Below are 18,757 nucleotides of genomic sequence, written 5' to 3'. Positions count from 1 at the left end.
TAATCTCATCAAAATTTTATCCTTTTGGCTCTTTTTATTGGTTTAATCAGAATATTTTTTTTAGTGTATAATAATAAATAGATGATTTAATCAACGAAGTAAGAGAAGTGCCACCTGTGGTCAAAGCAGATATTGGAATAATATTTCTATATGTATTCTATATTTTAAATACACTTATTTTAGATGTATGGCTGCACATTGATTATTTTCGGACTTGCAACACAATCAAAATCAAATAATAATAATCTCACAAATTAAAGATCGTCGATTATTGCTATTAGCGGATGTTCTCTCAATTCGATCACCGAGATATGTAATATTTGTCGTACAATAATCAATATATAAAGAGAGAATCATTAAAGTGAATGTGTACAAACAATAATAAAATTAGAACCAGACTGCTATATAAATAAATTAACTAGTATATTAATAAAGTAAATTAATTTAAATAAATTAACTAGTATATTAATAAGTAAATAAATATACATATATGATTTATGTCGATCGTAGTGTAGAAAGTTATGTAATTACTCCCTATGTCAAAAATCCCGGGTTTAAATCCACATACGGATTTAAAACACATATATCAAATTTTATTTGATTATTATCTTTCGGAAGACAACTCAACCAGAAATGATTGGTCGATCAACGTCGAATCGATGCTAATTCAATGGCGACGTCGAATTGATGGTGATACGATGTCGATCAATTAATTATTTCTGATTGGCAATAGCAAACTACTGAGAATGTCATGACAACTTCTTCTAATATATCATTCAGAACCAGTGTAAAAAACTATAAGTCCTACATATTAGTCCTACATATTAGTGGATATATGCAGAGATCATCTCTCTGACAAGAGATTAGGAAGAGATATGATTATTAAACTTATAAATATTGAACGCGAGCGTGGCAGATAGCGCACTGATCTATCGTGCCAGAGGTCCCGGGTTCGATCCTAGTAGGAATCAAAATATTTACGCTCGTAAAGAAATACCTCTCGAAAATCCGCCATTCGGAATCGCATTAAAATTGTAGGTCCCATATGCTCGTGGCAATTGAATAATCAGCTTGTGTACCACAGGGATATGAGAGAGGTGTAATATAGAGGCCTAATGTAAGAAGAAGAAGAAGAAGTATAATATTAATATAAATAATACGTCACCACTTACCATTTCATTTATCTTCTGTTGCAACGTGATAATCTTCATCTCCAGTCCTTTGTTGAGCGACTTAACATGTTCTACACTCCTAGCCTCGGCCTTTAGTTGCCTGAAGATTTTTTTCGCCTTGCGTTTCCTGATACACGATTGTACAATTATTATGTCTCTGAGTTTTTTCTTGCACGCCATCCTCACGAGATATCCACGAGCGAATCTTTGGATCACAGTCGCAGCGGCGTTGTCCTTCATTATCTTGTACCTGGCGCGAGCCATATTGCCTCTGCCAAGCGTTTGTAAACCGAGAATCGTACGTTTCACCTGTAAGTACCAATGTCTCTGCAGCCAGCCCTTTACTCGTGCCTGAATTTTCACTGCTGCCCTCTCCCTCCTCACAGCCTCTGCCTTTTGTCGGGCGATGTAACCCCTGCCATATCTCTGGAGACCCAGAATCGACCTGCGAATCTTTTTATATTTATTACGATGGATCAGACCGCGCGCGGTCTTCTGAATCATTATGCAGGCGTCACGTTGTCTCTCTGCTCGTAATTTTTCCAAATATGCCACCTGACCAGCTCTGAAGAGCACTTTTGTCTTGCCAAACTTGAACTTGTCTTCGTCGTTAATATATCTGGCCAAGATGCGCCGGCAGGTCTCCTTCAGATCATCCCGCCGTATTTCTTTAAACTTGCAGAGGCATCGATACCTCTGGAAGAAATCGCCGTACGTACGTTGACTCGGGAAGCCTGCAGCGGAGATTCTAATGGTTTCTAGAACGCCGCAAGCACGCAGCTGTTGCACCGCTCGCACTGGACTATATTCGAAGGCCTCCTTCTCGTCGTTCGGCTTGATACAACGCACATAGTGTGGCGTTGTGGCATTTAGTGTGGCCATCAACATGTTAAGGGAATCACGGAATTGCGAACCGACCGTCTTCTTATTCTGTTTGTTGGCTGCGTTCATCAATACGTTCTTCTGAGTAGATACTTTCACTCTTGTGTGCGGTACTGCCAACTTAGGATCTTCTTCACTGAACAGCCTTCTTAGCAGCTTGTTCTCGCTATTTCTCAGCACATCCACTTGTTCTTCGATCACTGTGTCACGATTCTTTTCTAGGAAGCCCACAGTTTCGTATTGTACGAGATCGGCGAAATGATGTATCAGGAAGGCTGTAGTGCCAAACCGCGGTTTTTCAAAATGTTTAGACTTGATGCACTTGGTGTATAACTTTTCCGCCCAGGAAGCGTCCGAACCCTTCGGCATACGACATTCCTCGTCGAGGAGATCTAGAATACCGAGTTTGGTCTCGATCAGATCGATACATGGCTGATTATCGTAAAAATCGATGAAAGTCCATTCTATATCCTCTTTCAAATATTCCTCTTGCTCCAGTTTAAAGACATGTTGGTTGAACTGTTGCTGGAGTTTCTCATTCGCGTAATTGATGCAAAATTGTTCAAACGAATTTATCTCAAACGTTTCGAAGCCGTAAATGTCCAATACACCAATGAAACAGTGTAGCTGACTGGGTGATTGCAGTGAGATGTTGATATTGGTCACGATCCAGTTGAAGAGCTCGGCATAGATATGTTTGGCCAAGGCATCTCGCGCGCCATTTGCCTGTTCCACAGTTATAGGCTTCAGGAAGACCTCTCGTGTCGAAACGATTTTTCGATGACACAGCCATTTGCGCATTGCGTTGATTTCGACGCCCAACAGTTCGGAAAGAACGAGTAGATGTCGATCCGATGGAGCAATGTAGCTAGATTCGGTATCCACCTCGTTCTGCTTCGCATCCTTGACGCAACTACTTATGTTTACATTACCTAAATGTAGTATGGCCGCCAGTATGCGTAGCATGTCGTCCTGCTGTTTGGACGTGAAACCAAGCATCGTCAGCGCACTTATGGTCTCGTCAAAATACGCTAGATCGTCTACACCATCAATCCTTGGATTATTGCCCTGATTAAGATAGTGGAATTGATTCTGATCAGATAAGTATAACTGAGGAAGACGTTTTGCCGCTGAGCACATCTGATAAAAGATATGATAATTTCGCTCTTCGTTTGCCTGAAATACCACCCTCGACTTCTCCAATAGGTAGGTCCTCATGCTCGCACCGGTAATGTGATAATTCTTATTGAATTGGATTTCAATAAACTTTCCGAATCTGGAGGAATTATCGTTTCTGGTAGTCTTTGCATTACCAATTGCCTCCATGATAGGCGAAGAGGCGAGAACCTTCTTCTCGACCTGCGTCTCCGTCGCTGATCCGCCGACAGTTGCGAAATACCGCATGGTATACTTCGCCGAGACGGTTTTGCCGGCGCCCGATTCGCCGGAGACGATAATCGACTGGTCATGATTCTCCCTAAATTAAAAAGTTGAATGAAATTAAATGAAATTACGAAATTAAATTTGAGCTAATTATATGTATTAATTAAAAATATTTTATAATATGAATATAATATATAAACTAAATATATAATACATAAATATTTTATAATATTAAAAAAATGCAATTTAAATATCCTTAAATAATTAAATATACTTTTAAGGATATATTTTTTACAAGTATATTTTTTAATAAAATAAAAAAATTATTTAAAAAACAGATTTTTTAATATTATATTTTAAAGTATTGGGAGTACAAATTAGTTCGGTCCGTTTCCCTCGTAAGATAGCTCCAGTTGTGAATGGTTCATAGTGACAGCTGATGGCTTTTGGCGATTTCAGAAAAGTTAAACATCTGCTAATAATATTCAGTTTATATCGCTTTGAGTTTCATACAAAAACCTTGATTTTTACTGTTTGAAATGTCGAATTTTGTGTTAACCAAGCAACATTTGCGGGAAGTTTTGATTTTCTGTTTTAATTGGAAGAAAAGTGCGACTGAAGCCCATCGAATGCTTGTCGAAGTTTATGGTGACACTGCTCCAACTGATAAATCATGTATGGAATGATTTCGACGTTTCAAGGATGGAGATTTCAACGTTGAAGACAAGCCTCGCTCTGGATAGCTAAAAAAATTCGAAGAGAAAGAATTAGAGGCATTACTCGAAGAAGATCAGAGTCAAACGCAAGAGGAGTTTGCAGAATCATTGGGGGTAACTCAACAAGCCGTTTTTGTACGATTGAGAGTCATGGGAATGATTCAAAAACAAGGAAATTGGGTGAACTAAAACCGAGAGACGTTGAAAGGCGATTTTTCATTTGCGAACAGCTGATTCAAAGACAATAGAGAAAAGATTTTTGCATCGGACTTGTGACTGGAGATGAGAAGTGGATATTCTGCGATAACCCCAAGAAGAAAAAATACTAAGCCCGGTTTGTTGCCATCGACCTCAACACTGCGGCCGAAAATTCATGGTTCGAAGATCATGTTCTGAATCTGGGACCAAAAAGGTCTTGTTTACTATGAGCTGCTGAAACCTGGCGATTCCATTACGGGCGATCGACTATAATTGATTCGTTTGAACCGTGCATTGCAAGAAAAATGGCCAGAATACGAGCAAAGACATGATAAAGTTATTCTTCTTCATGACAACTCTCGGCCTCATGTCGCTAAAGTCGTAAAAAAATATTTGAAAACGGTCAAATGAGATGTTTTACCGCATCCGCCGTATTCTCTTGCTCCTTTTGATTACTGATTATTCCGAAGAATGCAATAAGTCATCGGTTCATTTCTTTCGCAGAAATCGAAAATTGACTCCAAAATTGGGTCGCCTCCAAAGATGAGTCATTTTTTCGAGATGGAATTCGAAAATTGCCTGAGATGAGAAAAAGTAGTAAGCAGTGATGACAATACTTTAATTGATCTATTCATTCATTTTGAAATAAATCCACAAAAAAACGGACCGAAATAATTTGTACTCCCAATAATAAAAATTTAGCGATTTAGAATGAATAAAAAATTATCTCAATATGAAATAGATATGTTTTTAAAAAATATTGAAAAATTTTTATTCAATCTATGAAATTGTATTTTCAAATTTAAATATTGATTTTATCAAATTGTTTCATATGATATTTATTCTTATATATAATATTTATTCTTATATCGAAAATATAAATTTTCAATTTCAATCATTTTTTATAAAGACTATGCATTTAATATATTTTTAATACTAATTTTTACTTAATTAAGGATATCTTTTTTATTCACCTTTTTAATTCATCAGTTATTAATTGTTAATATTGTTAGTTTCTTATCTAACAGAAAAACTGCCTAATTTGCTTTTTAATATCGCTGCAAGCGTATATCAATTACACACACAATTTATAGATAAATATCGCCAAGAGATTACTCACCTCTCCAACTTCGTATAGGCTTCCTCGGCTACGGCGAATATGTGGGGTTCCAGGTCACCCATTGCCTGACCCCTATAGGCCCATATCGTGTCATTGCCGTAGATGGGTAATTCGTTGTACGGGTTAAAGGCTACCAGGACTATGCCACAGTAGGTGTAAATGGAATGCCGTTGGAAGCGGATCTGGAGATTGTAGAGAACAGCGGGCTCGTGAAGAAACGACAGCGATGTGAGATTATTTTCTCCTATTAGTATATCAGGGTTTCGGAGTGGCGGAAGATCACTGTCCGATTTGATTTCCAGTATTCTTGTCTGTTTCGATTCCTCTGTGCGCACCTTCAGTATTAGCTGATTTTGCTTGTAGTTCTCCAGGAGCACGGCGCCTTCCCACACTTTCTCTGGATGTGGCACCCATACTCGGCCATCCTGCGATCGATTGTTGTTTTTTGCGTTAAAAAAGTTTCGCCAATTTTATTATACATTTTTAATAACAAACGCGGTGCATCCCTGTTTGTAAACACCGACGGTTTATAAAATTATTAAAAAGTCGATAATCGCGCGAGGTTATTGAAGTTGAATATACCTTTGTTAAAAACACTAGATGATCTATTAGCTTTATTTAGATTTTAGTTTGAAACTGACAATTAATGTTAAAGTTTGCATTACAAATTCAAACATGTTTATTAATTGCACTTGTTTATATTAAATAATTGTTACCAGCATTTAATTAATTATCGGAATGACTTTTTCAGCATATCATAAAGATGACTGTTTTTTAGAGTGATGCATAAAGCTTGAGATCGCCAATAAGAATGTATCGATTCGGTTGACGAATGCTCTAATTCGCCATTATTTCATGCATTTAATGTTATCATATATTATTCGCATACGGTAGAATATACCCTCTAAGAGTAGAAATTACCATTCTATTCAATCTTAGTACTAATACTTAACATTCACCATTAATCACATATGTGTTGAACAAGAGAACGACATGACATACAAGATCAATGATTTCTTTTATGCATTGCGAATACGAAATTGATCTACATAGTAAATTGTACACAGATCACGCTATTTCTACATTAGAAAGGAAGCTAAAATTGTATGAATTTATTTTTCAATTTACATTAATTATAAAATGTATACAAAAACATATGTATAATATTATATTATATTAATTTAAATCAAGATTGACTCGTTACTTGTAATGAAATTAGAAATAGAATTTTTTTCCTCAGTAATTTAACTTTATTTCTTTCCTTTCATCTATAACTGTAATTTAATTTAGTTACATTTTTTCGGAAACTAATAGCTAATTTAATAAAAGTAATTAGTTATTTTTTTTATTATAGTAAAAAACTGTAACTATTTATTGTTAAAGTAAGAGTAACTTTCCCAATCCTGATTAAAATTTTTAATCGCGCCTGCAAATAATACTACAAAGTAACACTAATTGTAAGTCTAAAATCTATTTAAAGCGCAAATCCAAGAAATTAAGATATCATAGAAACATCATGGAGAAATCTAGATCGTCTGTAACTGTCAGAGACAGTTTGACATTTTCTACGAACATGTGAATGACAATCGTGAGTGAATAACGGTGTATTCGTCAAACCCAACGGGCTTTCATGTTCGTTGTAAGGATTTGTATTGTCGAAGTAGTCTAACTGGGATCACCCAATTGTATTACGAATGTACTATCCAGAAGCATGTCAAGCAACGGTAAATTGGTTTTTTTTACCGAAGTCGCGACTTCCCTTTCGCCGTCCTACATTTTCGAATCCTCCCATAGTAACGTCAACGATCCGATAATCATAATTAATTTAATAGACAAAATAATTCATTGATTATATTAACGCAGCTTCTTTTGTGAATCTTCCGAGACAATCATCTGAATTCTTCCAATTTCTAAAGAAATTTTATTTACATAATTAAATATTTTTTGTAAATTGCATAATTGTGCTAATAATTTTGATATATAAAATAGTTTTACAAATATCATTTAGATTTGAAATGTGCTTTATATTAAAATATATTTAGTTATATCGAAAAATCGCAGAAACTTAATTTTATAGATTTACAATTATATAGATTAATTTTACCTATGAAAATATGAATGAATATGAAATACATAATCCCAGCATAATCTCTAATTTATGCTGGGTAATTACATAAAATGTCGTGTGAAATGGCAGGCAAAACTTGTAAATGTGCAACGTCACATTTACTTTAACAATAACGAGTTTCACCTTATTTATTCGCTGATAATTCGCGTTGATCGCATCTCCATTGTGCGTGCGAAAATCTTTTGAAAACGATAGAAAAAAAGGTGCTGGTTTTTCTCTTTGTTAAAACTCATAAATAATTTCATTAACTGCTTTGATTACAAGAGCTAATTAACTGCATTTATAAAGATAGTAAAATACGTGACCCTGAACTTGGCTTTCACAGTGTGTAGGTCGTATACATACGTCATTTATTACGCAAGATACCGTTTCGCTGGTTGGAAAAGAAATAAAAACGCGAACAGGTGACACGTATTAGTCGCAAAATCATTGACGCGATATAATTAAAATTTTTATCTCTTCGTTTGCCCCTATCGGCACGTCTTACGTTAATGTGACTCATAAAACGCACGATGTTTTGCTTATATGCAGACTTGTGCGAAATATGAGTAAGATTACACTGTGTTGTACGATACCACATAAACATCGTAATGTAAGTGCTTACGCTACAAGGATTGGAGTATCAATAATATTTGTGGTGTATTTAATAAATGTCACAATAGTCAGCTTTGACACTTTACGTCGCGAATTGAGTCACATTCTTGCTCTAATAAATTAAAAATAAATCGAGCAATTTTTGGAATGAAAAGATAATGATGCTTTTGTATAAATACAATTTCTTTTAAGATATTTCTTTTAATACTTTTTCAGTAATTTTTTAGTATATATTTTCTTTAATATATGTCTTTAAATTAAAGAAACTTGCAAGATTATATTAATTGTAAAATGTACAAATCGTATAAAAGACATGCAGTATTTATATATAAAAATTTATACATATATACTTAGGAAATCAATGTGTCAAGAGATGAAATTTTATATCAGCAATACCGATATAAAATTTCATCTCATGACACAAAGATTTTTACTACAATATATTAGTTAATTATATAAAAGACTTTCGCTGAAGCGTTCGCAGAGTTCATAAAGAAAAGACGATAGAAAGGTAGATGTAAATAAAGAACATCGAGATTCTTGAAGTACCTGACCGAGAGGTTACATACAAGTTACAGTCAATGCAACAACATTATATTAGTACAAACTCTTACAGTTACATGATCAATTAGATGAAAAGTATTTCTAATTTTGTTTTTTTAATATTGTCTGTTTTGTATTGTTTTTTTAATTTATCATTTAATTATATAAGCTTCACGGTTTTATCAGTAAACTTTTCTACATAGTTGGAAATTTTACATGGATTAATACGTCTTAGCTAGCTCACTTTACCTCGGCATACCAAAGAAATTGTTCCCATGCTTTCTATGTTATATATCTGCAACATGCAACAACACAGCAATAACCGTAAGGCCAATTATCACCACGAGCTTACGGAAAGAGGAACAAAAAACTCGAGTTCTCTACCGGGTTCTCATAGCAGGATTCTAAATTCTAATTGAAGAGATGTCTAGAAGACAAAAGTGATCCGCGGATCCGTAGCCATAGAAAGTTACGAATACATTTTACGTATTTACGTAATTTCCTAATTCAATGTGAATGAGCCTCCTGATCTCACTATACCGCTTTCCGTCGCGAATTAATTTATTGCGTCATATGTTTAATATATGCACATGATTAAGATACGGATATCAATAATAAACAATTTAAAAAATATGATAAATTAAATATTTAAATAAGAAAGTGATTTATCTCCTTCAAAACCACATATAAAAAACTTGATTAATTATATTGAAATTTTATTGGCACATAAGTTTCTATTTTGAAAATACTATCTTTCTCCTTCTTCTTTTTATTCTTTCTTTATATTCTTATAAATTATATTTTCCTCAAGAACGAGGAAGTGTTTTTATTATATCATACATTTTCGTCGCAGTTTTGTGATCGATAGCGCTCTAATTTCGCGAGACTACTCATCGGCAATGTATTTTCTTTAAAACTTGATGCAAGTGCATTATACGCATATGTCGCATATGCACGAAGCAGCTTTGTTCTCTCTGCGCAAGCGACGCAACCCTTTCGTTGTTTAAGCACCACCGAAGTAAGGCTTCCATTACATTTCACAAAAGGCTCTTTTCTTGCTAATCGTGTGAATTTCACATGTTTCTTTTGTGCACAGATCAATACTATATATATAATTTTACGTAATTTACGTATTTTACATAATATTTGTTAATCTGTTTTCTAATTTAATTATAAGTTAGTAAAGTAAAGTTGTTGTACAATCAACTCTTAAGGATATAATATTTTGAATATTAGAATATATTAAATACTTGTATAAATATTTGTATACTAGAGCTTGTAAAGATTTTTTATTTGGGTGATACGATAAAATTATATTAGCCAAAACTTTTGAAAACCACTGTAGATTTAATGTACAAAATAATTATACTTCTGTCAATTAATTAATGAATATTATAATTAAAAATAAATCTCAATAGCTTGAAATGTTATTATATTAATATATTAGTTAATATATTTCTAAATCTAGGATTTTTAACTGCATGTTTTAATCTGATTTTAAATAATGATGAAAAACGATATTCGCTCGGCTAGCGAATTATTCTATTTTCAATACATATTTTCATTAGTTATCATTAGTTGTGCTAATTATAAGAAAAATAGTGTGATTGACAGTGACACTTTATTTCACGGTTCTAATCTTCATTTTCGTGTGCAGTTTAAACCTAGGTAGAAAAGCAATTGGAGGGGTATTGTAATCTTATCACTACGAGGCCATCCCGGAATATATGATTCATGCTGACATGAATTTCTTCAACGACAAACTTAACTGTACGATTCGTTACGTATTCACTTCGTAAACATCAACATTTAAAATAAGAAGTAGAATATGCAAACAAAGTGTTTTTTGGATATTGAAAAAATGGACTTAAAAATGAAGAAAAAAATTTTGATTTACATTAGTTTATAAATGTATATAAAAATACAAAAACAATCAATGGAAATTTATACACAATATTTATTGACATGTTCTATTTTTTATTTTTACTTTTACATCCTATATTTTTCAAAAACGCGCGGTAACAATCGAAGGGCTCCCTGAAAAAATGTTGAAAATCATTTTTAAACAAATTATTTTTGTGAAAAGTGATATTTTAGTATAAAAACGTTGCTTATGTTAACTACATGTTTTTTTTATTTAAAATTTGAAAAATATTAAAAAAATAATGTTTTTTGCAGATAATTATTGATAATGTTCTTTGTAACCATGAAACACACGTGTATGATCTAAGAGCACACTATAAAAACTTCGAGGTCTATTAATGACTGGTGCAAACAACTTCATCTTTTTTTTACCTTTTCTATCATTGATATTGGATAGTAAGATCGATTACTTATGATGCTTACATGACGTATGCCTTTACCTTTTCCTATCTAATAGTCCATAAAAAACAGAAGCTCGTTAATCCAATTCACACTTACATTATAAGTATTGCAATTAAAGTTGTGATATATGTCAAGCTGTTAAAATATACACACACACACACACACACACACACACACACACAACAACACACTTCTTTCTTTCCTACACACGCAAAATTACGTGATAAATTACGTTTATAAATTGATCTTAAAATATACTCAAGCTGTGGTGTGCGTCATAAAAAAATTGCACATTAATTTTACATAATCAATGTCAAGCGCTGTAAGAAATAGCATCATTACATTTTACTACGCTCAATTTTTTATTTAACTCGACATAATAACAATGCCCTTCGGCATAAAATAAAATGTATAATGAAGCATGACACGTGAAAGTATCTTCTTGGATTAATGCTCCCGATTCATGCCTTATTGAGGGGCGATTAATCGGTCCCGATAAACAAAGGCAAATTTAGTCATCTCCATGAAAGAAAGATTGCGACCGTGAGAACGCGACTTACCGCTTCGGGCGCGGGTGTTATGCGCGCGTCAGTAACAGCGGAATGCTTTCGTGGGATATCGCCGCGAGGACTTCATGTCTCGCGGATAAAGAGAAGGGGTCATAAAGGACCGGCGATGTAACGCTTATTTAACACAGGAAACATTTCTTCGCGAGATAAAGAAGCGCTTCTCTGATGAAGCGCGCTCAACTGCCGGCAGAAGTTTCTCTTATCCGGATGACGACGCAATGAAATGTGTTAATCTCTATGATCGATGGTGGAAACACATATGCAATCGATAATAGATTAGAGAGCTTGTGCGCAGTGATCTTGAGACACGAAAGTCCTTTCCGTCTGCGACACAGTGTAATCAATATAAGGAGAATGGTCTCTCCGTTAAGAGAAAGGATTTCTTACAATGCGCAATATGTGAAAATGTAAACTCCACGCTGATCTCAAACAGGCAATGACACAAATATTTAATGAGTCACACATGGCTCTATCTCAATGAGAGTTTGATGGACCATTATATTGTAATTTCTTAAATTTCAATTTCGATTTATCCGATAAGTCACGAATGCGCTTTCATGCTAAAAGGTGAGCTAGAATTGTTGGGAATAGCCAACCGGGTGATCAGTTCGAGAAACACGATCGGCGAGCTATGCTTATAGCCAAGCAGATCCCTTTCTCTTGCTGCAGAAAAGCAAAACGTCTCGACACGAGGCGATCTCGCTCTTTGCCCTCCGTCATTGCAAAGACCGGTAGATTCCTCACGCGAGATCATGAGGAACATTTCATCTGACGATGATCATTTAAGGAAAATCCACACCGGAACAATCCCGAGAAAATTATCCTGCTGTCGTCATATTCAAAAATTTCAGAACCCAAGTTTCTATTTACAAGATTTCTCGTTCTGAAAATTGTGTCTGTAATAATTGACTTTACCCAAATTATTAAATCTTGCTTAATTATGTTGAAGAATAATAAAAAAAAGGATTTATTTGACCAAACCTTCATGTTTCATTGTTTTATGACAAAGGAATTTTTAATCTTTCTCTTTATAATATTTTTCCAAATATTTTTCAAATTGAGAAAAATGCACTTTTTTACTCTCTTTCTATGGCGTATTTTTTTCATTTTCCGAAAATAGAAAAAGAGAGTATGCATTTTTCTCAAATTGCAAAATATTTTGTGATAAAGAGAATGCTATAAAGAGAAAAATTTTAAATTCCTTCGTCGTAGAACAATGAAACACGAACCGTATTTTTCTCTTTTAGGCGTGCTCGATACTCGATATTTCAGCATTCTTTGAAGACCCACATAGTCGTAGCTACGCTCGAATTGGCATGATCGATGAAAAAAAATACACTTAAGGAACAGTGTCCACGTTACCAGTTATTTCCGAGGTTTTCCCCCACATCCGAAGAAACGAAAACCTGTTATAACAAAAAGCGTGATGCCCGACCTCGGGCAACCCCGCCACTTACCTGGCCACTCCGATAAATCAACCACCAATGTCGGGGAGAAGCGTCACAGTCTTAAAGGGAATAGCATAAACCAAAGGAAATAGCACTTTCTAATCTCGGTTTTCATTACTCGACAGCGCGTTAAATCCCAAGACGCATTTACTATGCATCATATTACTTTTTCTCATTTCAATTCATACGTGAATTTACTATTCATCGTGAGAAAAAATAAACTGTACGTTAGACATATGTTGTTTTCATATAATTAAATTTTCAAGTTGCAATTGCCTTAAATCTGACAAAATTCGTTTTTTTTTTTTCATAATGTGCTTATATTACTTGTCGCTGACACGACGATTTCCTTCCGGAACGAATCGGATGACGATGATTAACTATTGTTGAAAGGTACTATAGCGATTGTATTGTCACAGTTAATCCGCATTGATAGCCTCGTTTATGTATAATTTACATTCACGAAACCAGTCTTCACTGCGAAACACATATACACATACATGGACATTCACACTAGGACTTAGATTCTTATTTTGACTTCAGGCAAGATATATACGAGACAAACACGAGATCGAATTAACGAGACCTTCACCTTTATTGTAGGATATGATCTTTCAAACGCGCGATCGATAAAAACATTTCTCTTTTTTCGATAATATTTAGAAATTTAATTGTTCGAGAGAGACCAATCAGGACTTGATCATTAGAGAGTGAACAGCTGATTCAAAGAAAAAGGAACAAATGAGAAGCCATGAAGAAAGAAAGCCAGTCACTGTAATAAACTTCTAAACGTATAATTTTAAATTTGCAACTGTCTTTTATTCCGTCATTACTAATTATACGTATAAATATCCGTCTTCGCTGTTTAGCAAATAATTAAAAAATCATCAAAGAACAATTAATTATTTTGAAAAATACAATTATAATTTCTCATGGTCGTGACATGTTAGGGACATTCCGAGATTTCAGCTTTGGTTAACATAATATATTATGTAAGACATTGTAGGAAATGCGGCTGTTTAGTGATCTGTTAATGACAGCTGAATTACAAAAAGTGGTGCAATAATATCTTTCGGAAAGAATTGATTGTTTCACATAATTCCTTTAATTCATTGTTAATTTATATTTTTCATTGTTAATATACATTGTTAATATATATATTACATAGTAATAATTTGTTAGCTGATTCTAAATCTCTCGAAATAATTATATTAATTTTATATTGCAAGTCTCTTTTTCAAAAGCATTTCATGTAATCGCAATCATTGTTAACGAAATATACAATGTTATTAACGAAATATTATCGTGCGATAAATTAAATACAAGCTGTTATTTTTATAATTGTACCACCTGATTTAGATCAGAATTTAGGTCTCTCATAATGGAGGTTCTCTCGTTAGCAGTTATTGATTTTACTTTCAGAAAGAAATCTCGATGGCCTGAGAAACATTTCCGTACATTTTTCCGTATTTATTAAGGCATGTACAAACAGTAAAATATTTAATAATTTTTTATTGTTCAAGTCAGCGTTCTGCAGCTCAATCAGTCAGTACATATTAATAAAAATGTAACAAACTGAGAATTCTTATCAATTATACCTTTGTTTTAAAGAAATGGGAAATAAAAGACATGGATTTAAAAAGCAACAATATATTAATTATAAATAGATCATTACGGTTTTAAAAGTTGCAACAGACTTAAATTATTGTTAGTATCAGTTTTGGGAAAATATATTAAGTGCATGAAGAAGTAAATATACAATCGGACATACAGAACTCATCAATCTTGACAAAGAGAATGTTTTAGATAGAATGTCAAGTTAGTGTTATTGATTCTCGTACACGACATTATACAAAGCCTGAGTTTAAAGGCCTGAGTTTACGTTCAACGAGATTTAAGAATTTGTTTACTTTGTATCGAATAAAATCTCTGAAAATAGCTAAGTCACCAAGATTCAAATAAACGTTTCAGAGACACGATTGTGCTTCTTATCAAGATATTGGAAAGAGAAAGAAAAAAAACGTCCCTTGAGAACAAGAATAATAGTCTGCATAATTAAATACAATGGAGATGTCTGTTATTCAAATAAGAGTAAAAAGAATAACAGTGAGAAATAGTATTTTCTCTTCAGTTTAAGTCTCTCGTATCATAGAAACTGTGACATGCATATTATGTAAATGAATGACCCATATTCATGATATATGTATATATTTATGGGAATGTAGCAACATAGACATAATAATAATTATATAATTCTTATTTGATTTTATAGTTGCGTAATAAAGGATCTGCTTGGCATCTTGAAAGACTTACGTATAGCTTCTTTAGATATTTATAAAAAATAATTATTACGGTCTTTCCTGGATTGCGAGTTATACACTGCGAAACATTGCGAGAAAGATATGTTTATTCCAAATGCCAAAGTGTTGTTAATGTTTAACAAAAGGCATAGAAACGGAGTCAGATCACAGTTTCGCACGCGCAACCATAAACTCGCAATGGCAGACATCGTTCTCGCAGTTTCCACTGATTGTATAACGAGACATTTTCAACTCTATGAAATTTCCTGGTTGATATAAAGATAAATCACGTTAAGCGAGACTTCGAGATATTATATACGACTGTAATAATTTAGATAAAATTTAATTTAAAAAATATATACAGGTTGTATAATAAGCTCGTATGAATAAGAATTCAAAAATAATGAAAAAGAAGACAGTAAGTCGAGCTAGATTTTTTTGTTTTGTACTATTAATATATTATCTTAACTTAATATCAATGACTATGTTTACTACCTATATGATAGGTAGAATATCTTTGTTTAACCTACAGGATAAATAAGGACACCTATTGCATAGGTCGCGAACTAAGGGTGTAAACGTAGCTAATGTTACATAGTGTAAAAACAAACGTTCTGACCTTTCAATAATGGATTATCTACAATGCTAATATATTAAAACGCCGTTAATTTCATCAGAATTTAAAAGCAATAAATACCATGCATTTAAAATTTTTTTTTAATTCTGGTGAAACAGTGTCATTTTAATTTTTTTACCATTGAAAATAACAAGTTGTTAAAAGATCAAAATGTTGGCTATTATATTACATAACGTTAAGTTAAAGTAATTACATATTGACACAAAACTAACTCTAACTCACATACTCTTACTCACATATTCTTTCTTTCGTTATCCTTAAATTTTTAATATTTTTACATATATGTGAACGGTGTGTAATAATGACAGTGTGTAATTTTAAACAATAATTAAGTTTCAAAGAATTTATAAGTTATTATTATAAATGTTGTTTATTGAATTCAACCCTCTCTTTTAATGCACTCGAAGATAAATTTTGAAAATATGAATAAAAACATCTTTTTATTCATATTTATCTTCAAAATTTCTCCGCAACTTCAGGATCAAGAAAATGGAGCAACATTCCTAATCATCTTCCATCATTCGCGCCTCTAGTTATGGAGAACTATCTCTGACGAAAATCTCTGATTACGTCGCTTCGCGCATCATGTTGAAACATCCCCTTGAAGCGCAGCGTTAATCCCCCCGAAGGACTGAAACGTCGGCACGCGAGAGAATCTGCGGCGCGCAATTTTATTTACGTCAGAGGAGACCTGCCATCTTCCACAGGGATGCACACCTGATATCAAATATCCCCGAACTAATCCCGCAATACCTTAACATAGAGCTCCCTCGTAGTCATCGCGATCCAGATGTCGGGCACCTGGATCAGGTAGAAGCTGGGTCAGGAGGTATACCACAGGTCAGGTACAACACGATCACACGCGCGTACCACTACACACCGCTCACATGCACACGCGCGGCAAAAACGACGACGACGATGACGACGACGACCAAGTGTCTACAGCATTGGACGCATGCGATCGAAAGCCGCACGCGCTATGAACACCGTCGACTTCGTCGGGATGTCACCTGACAAAATTCACGGCATGTTTGTTTTTCCTTTTTTTTCTTTCTTGGTCCCTGTCGTTTCACCACTCTTTAACGTGTTCCTCGAGATAAACGGGCACTTCTGTATTCTCCGCGAATGGTACCAGTTCGCGCCGCGATTTATTTTCCAATACAGGCTGCGACCTTTTGAAAGAGCGATCCGGCACCACTAGCGAGAGCAACCTCTCGCGAAGGTCGTACCTCCACGTAAACGACGGCACTGCCGCTGCCAGCTGGCTCGTTATCGGGTTTAGATTGCGCGCCCCTCTCCGACGACCTCGACGCCCACCTTCGCCAGCCCGCATCGCGGTATCATTGATGTCTCGCTCTGACGCTCGTTGGTGGTATCGTGTGGTCCTCCTTGAAGAATCGAAGACCAACACTGGCGACGTTCGATGTAGAGCGGACTCTTGGAGAACGTTCCAGATAAATAAGAAGAACGCAACTCAATGGATAGCCATTAATCTTAGTCCAGAAAGAAACATCATCCAGAAAGTTCAAGATAATTTTAAAAAATTAAAATGTCTAAATATATCGCAAATGTATTGGGAAAAATATTAAATTCTTTCAAACGTTTGTGATATTCTCGATAAGACTTTAAAAAGCAGCAGACTCTATGATAAGTGTAATAAGGAGAATAAATTTCAGTTTTTATTTTACAATCGTAATTCAAGCAATTTGAATTTGGCTGCTTTAATATTTTTAAAGGTTCTGCAATAGTTAACAGTTTTAATGTGTACATACATATGCACGATAAAAAATAATAATATTTGTAATCAAACGGAAACTGCATTACGTATCATTGCTCGGATTAAAATTCTTGATAAACCAGTACTGGCTTTTATCCACCAACACTTTTATCATTGCTTGTTCATCTGCCGACGCCTATCTCTGTGATCATTTGCTGGTAACGGAACTTGGAGCTCCAATATATCAGTCTATGTTACAGAATATCTGCATGACTGTATTTACCTTTAGACAAAATCTTATTCGTACATAAAATGTCTATTCTTTCACAAAACTGACATAAAAACTTGAGAGAATTGATCCAATTTTTCATTTTAAGGCAAAATAAAATTAAAAAGATATCAGTTTAATAATTATTAATAATTATAATAGTAAATATATAAAATAGGAGTCATTGAAAAAAAAATTAAATTGCATTCAAAAAGTAAAATAAATTCTAAATAAATAACAGTAAAAATGCACATAAAAAATAGCTTATTCATGGATAAAACATAAACAACGAAGAATCAGAATATGAACGTATGTAAGTTGCTAGAAACTTCAGTTTATGCTGGAATCTGACATTTAGTGACATAGATATTTATATAGATATTTATTAAGATAGTTATATAATTTATAATTACGTTTACGCGTAAATGTTCAGTAATAGAACAGAAGATTAGATAAAGTATATGACTAAGACATGGCATTTTTTCAATTAGTTCTCCAAGCGAGGAATCTAGAGAAAGCTAGATTGAGGTACGAAGATGAGAAATTGAGATCGATTGAGATTTTCGAGGGTGTCAAGCCGCATCTGACTTTGAAGCAGCGTCTCCGACGAAAGAGATTAAAGTGAACCTGCCATTTAACTCCTTTTAACTCGTTTAATCTATCGATCGATATTAATTTTACGCGTAAAATTTTACTTTATTATTTATATATTACATTATATCTTTAAAAAATCATCAGTGCTTCTCTCTCTCTCTCT

The 18,757-nt window shown here is 34.0% G+C and overlaps 2 protein-coding genes across 2 annotated transcripts in view; one reads left to right on the top strand and one right to left on the bottom strand.

The window, feature by feature from the left end:
• Positions 1–16,795, bottom strand: part of LOC105622890 (unconventional myosin-Va) — a 24,034-nt gene extending 7,239 nt beyond the window's left edge. The window contains exons 1-3 of the mRNA XM_012204299.1: positions 16,769–16,795; positions 5,472–5,896; positions 1,173–3,531 (exon numbers count right to left, since the gene is read on the bottom strand). Of these exons, the coding sequence (XP_012059689.1) occupies positions 1,173–3,531; positions 5,472–5,896; positions 16,769–16,795 (2,811 nt within the window). The remainder of the gene's footprint in view (positions 1–1,172; positions 3,532–5,471; positions 5,897–16,768) is intronic.
• Positions 16,796–18,472: 1,677 nt separating this feature from the next.
• Positions 18,473–18,757, top strand: part of LOC105622889 — a 20,980-nt gene continuing 20,695 nt past the window's right edge. The window contains exon 1 of the mRNA XM_012204298.1: positions 18,473–18,621. Coding sequence (XP_012059688.1) covers positions 18,473–18,621 — 149 coding nt within the window. The remainder of the gene's footprint in view (positions 18,622–18,757) is intronic.

Source organism: Atta cephalotes (assembly GCF_000143395.1).
Source record: "Atta cephalotes unplaced genomic scaffold scaffold00049, whole genome shotgun sequence".
Classification (NCBI taxonomy): Eukaryota; Metazoa; Arthropoda; class Insecta; order Hymenoptera; family Formicidae; genus Atta; species Atta cephalotes.
Note: the sequence above shows the minus strand (reverse complement) of the source record. Positions and strands in the feature narration are given on the sequence as shown.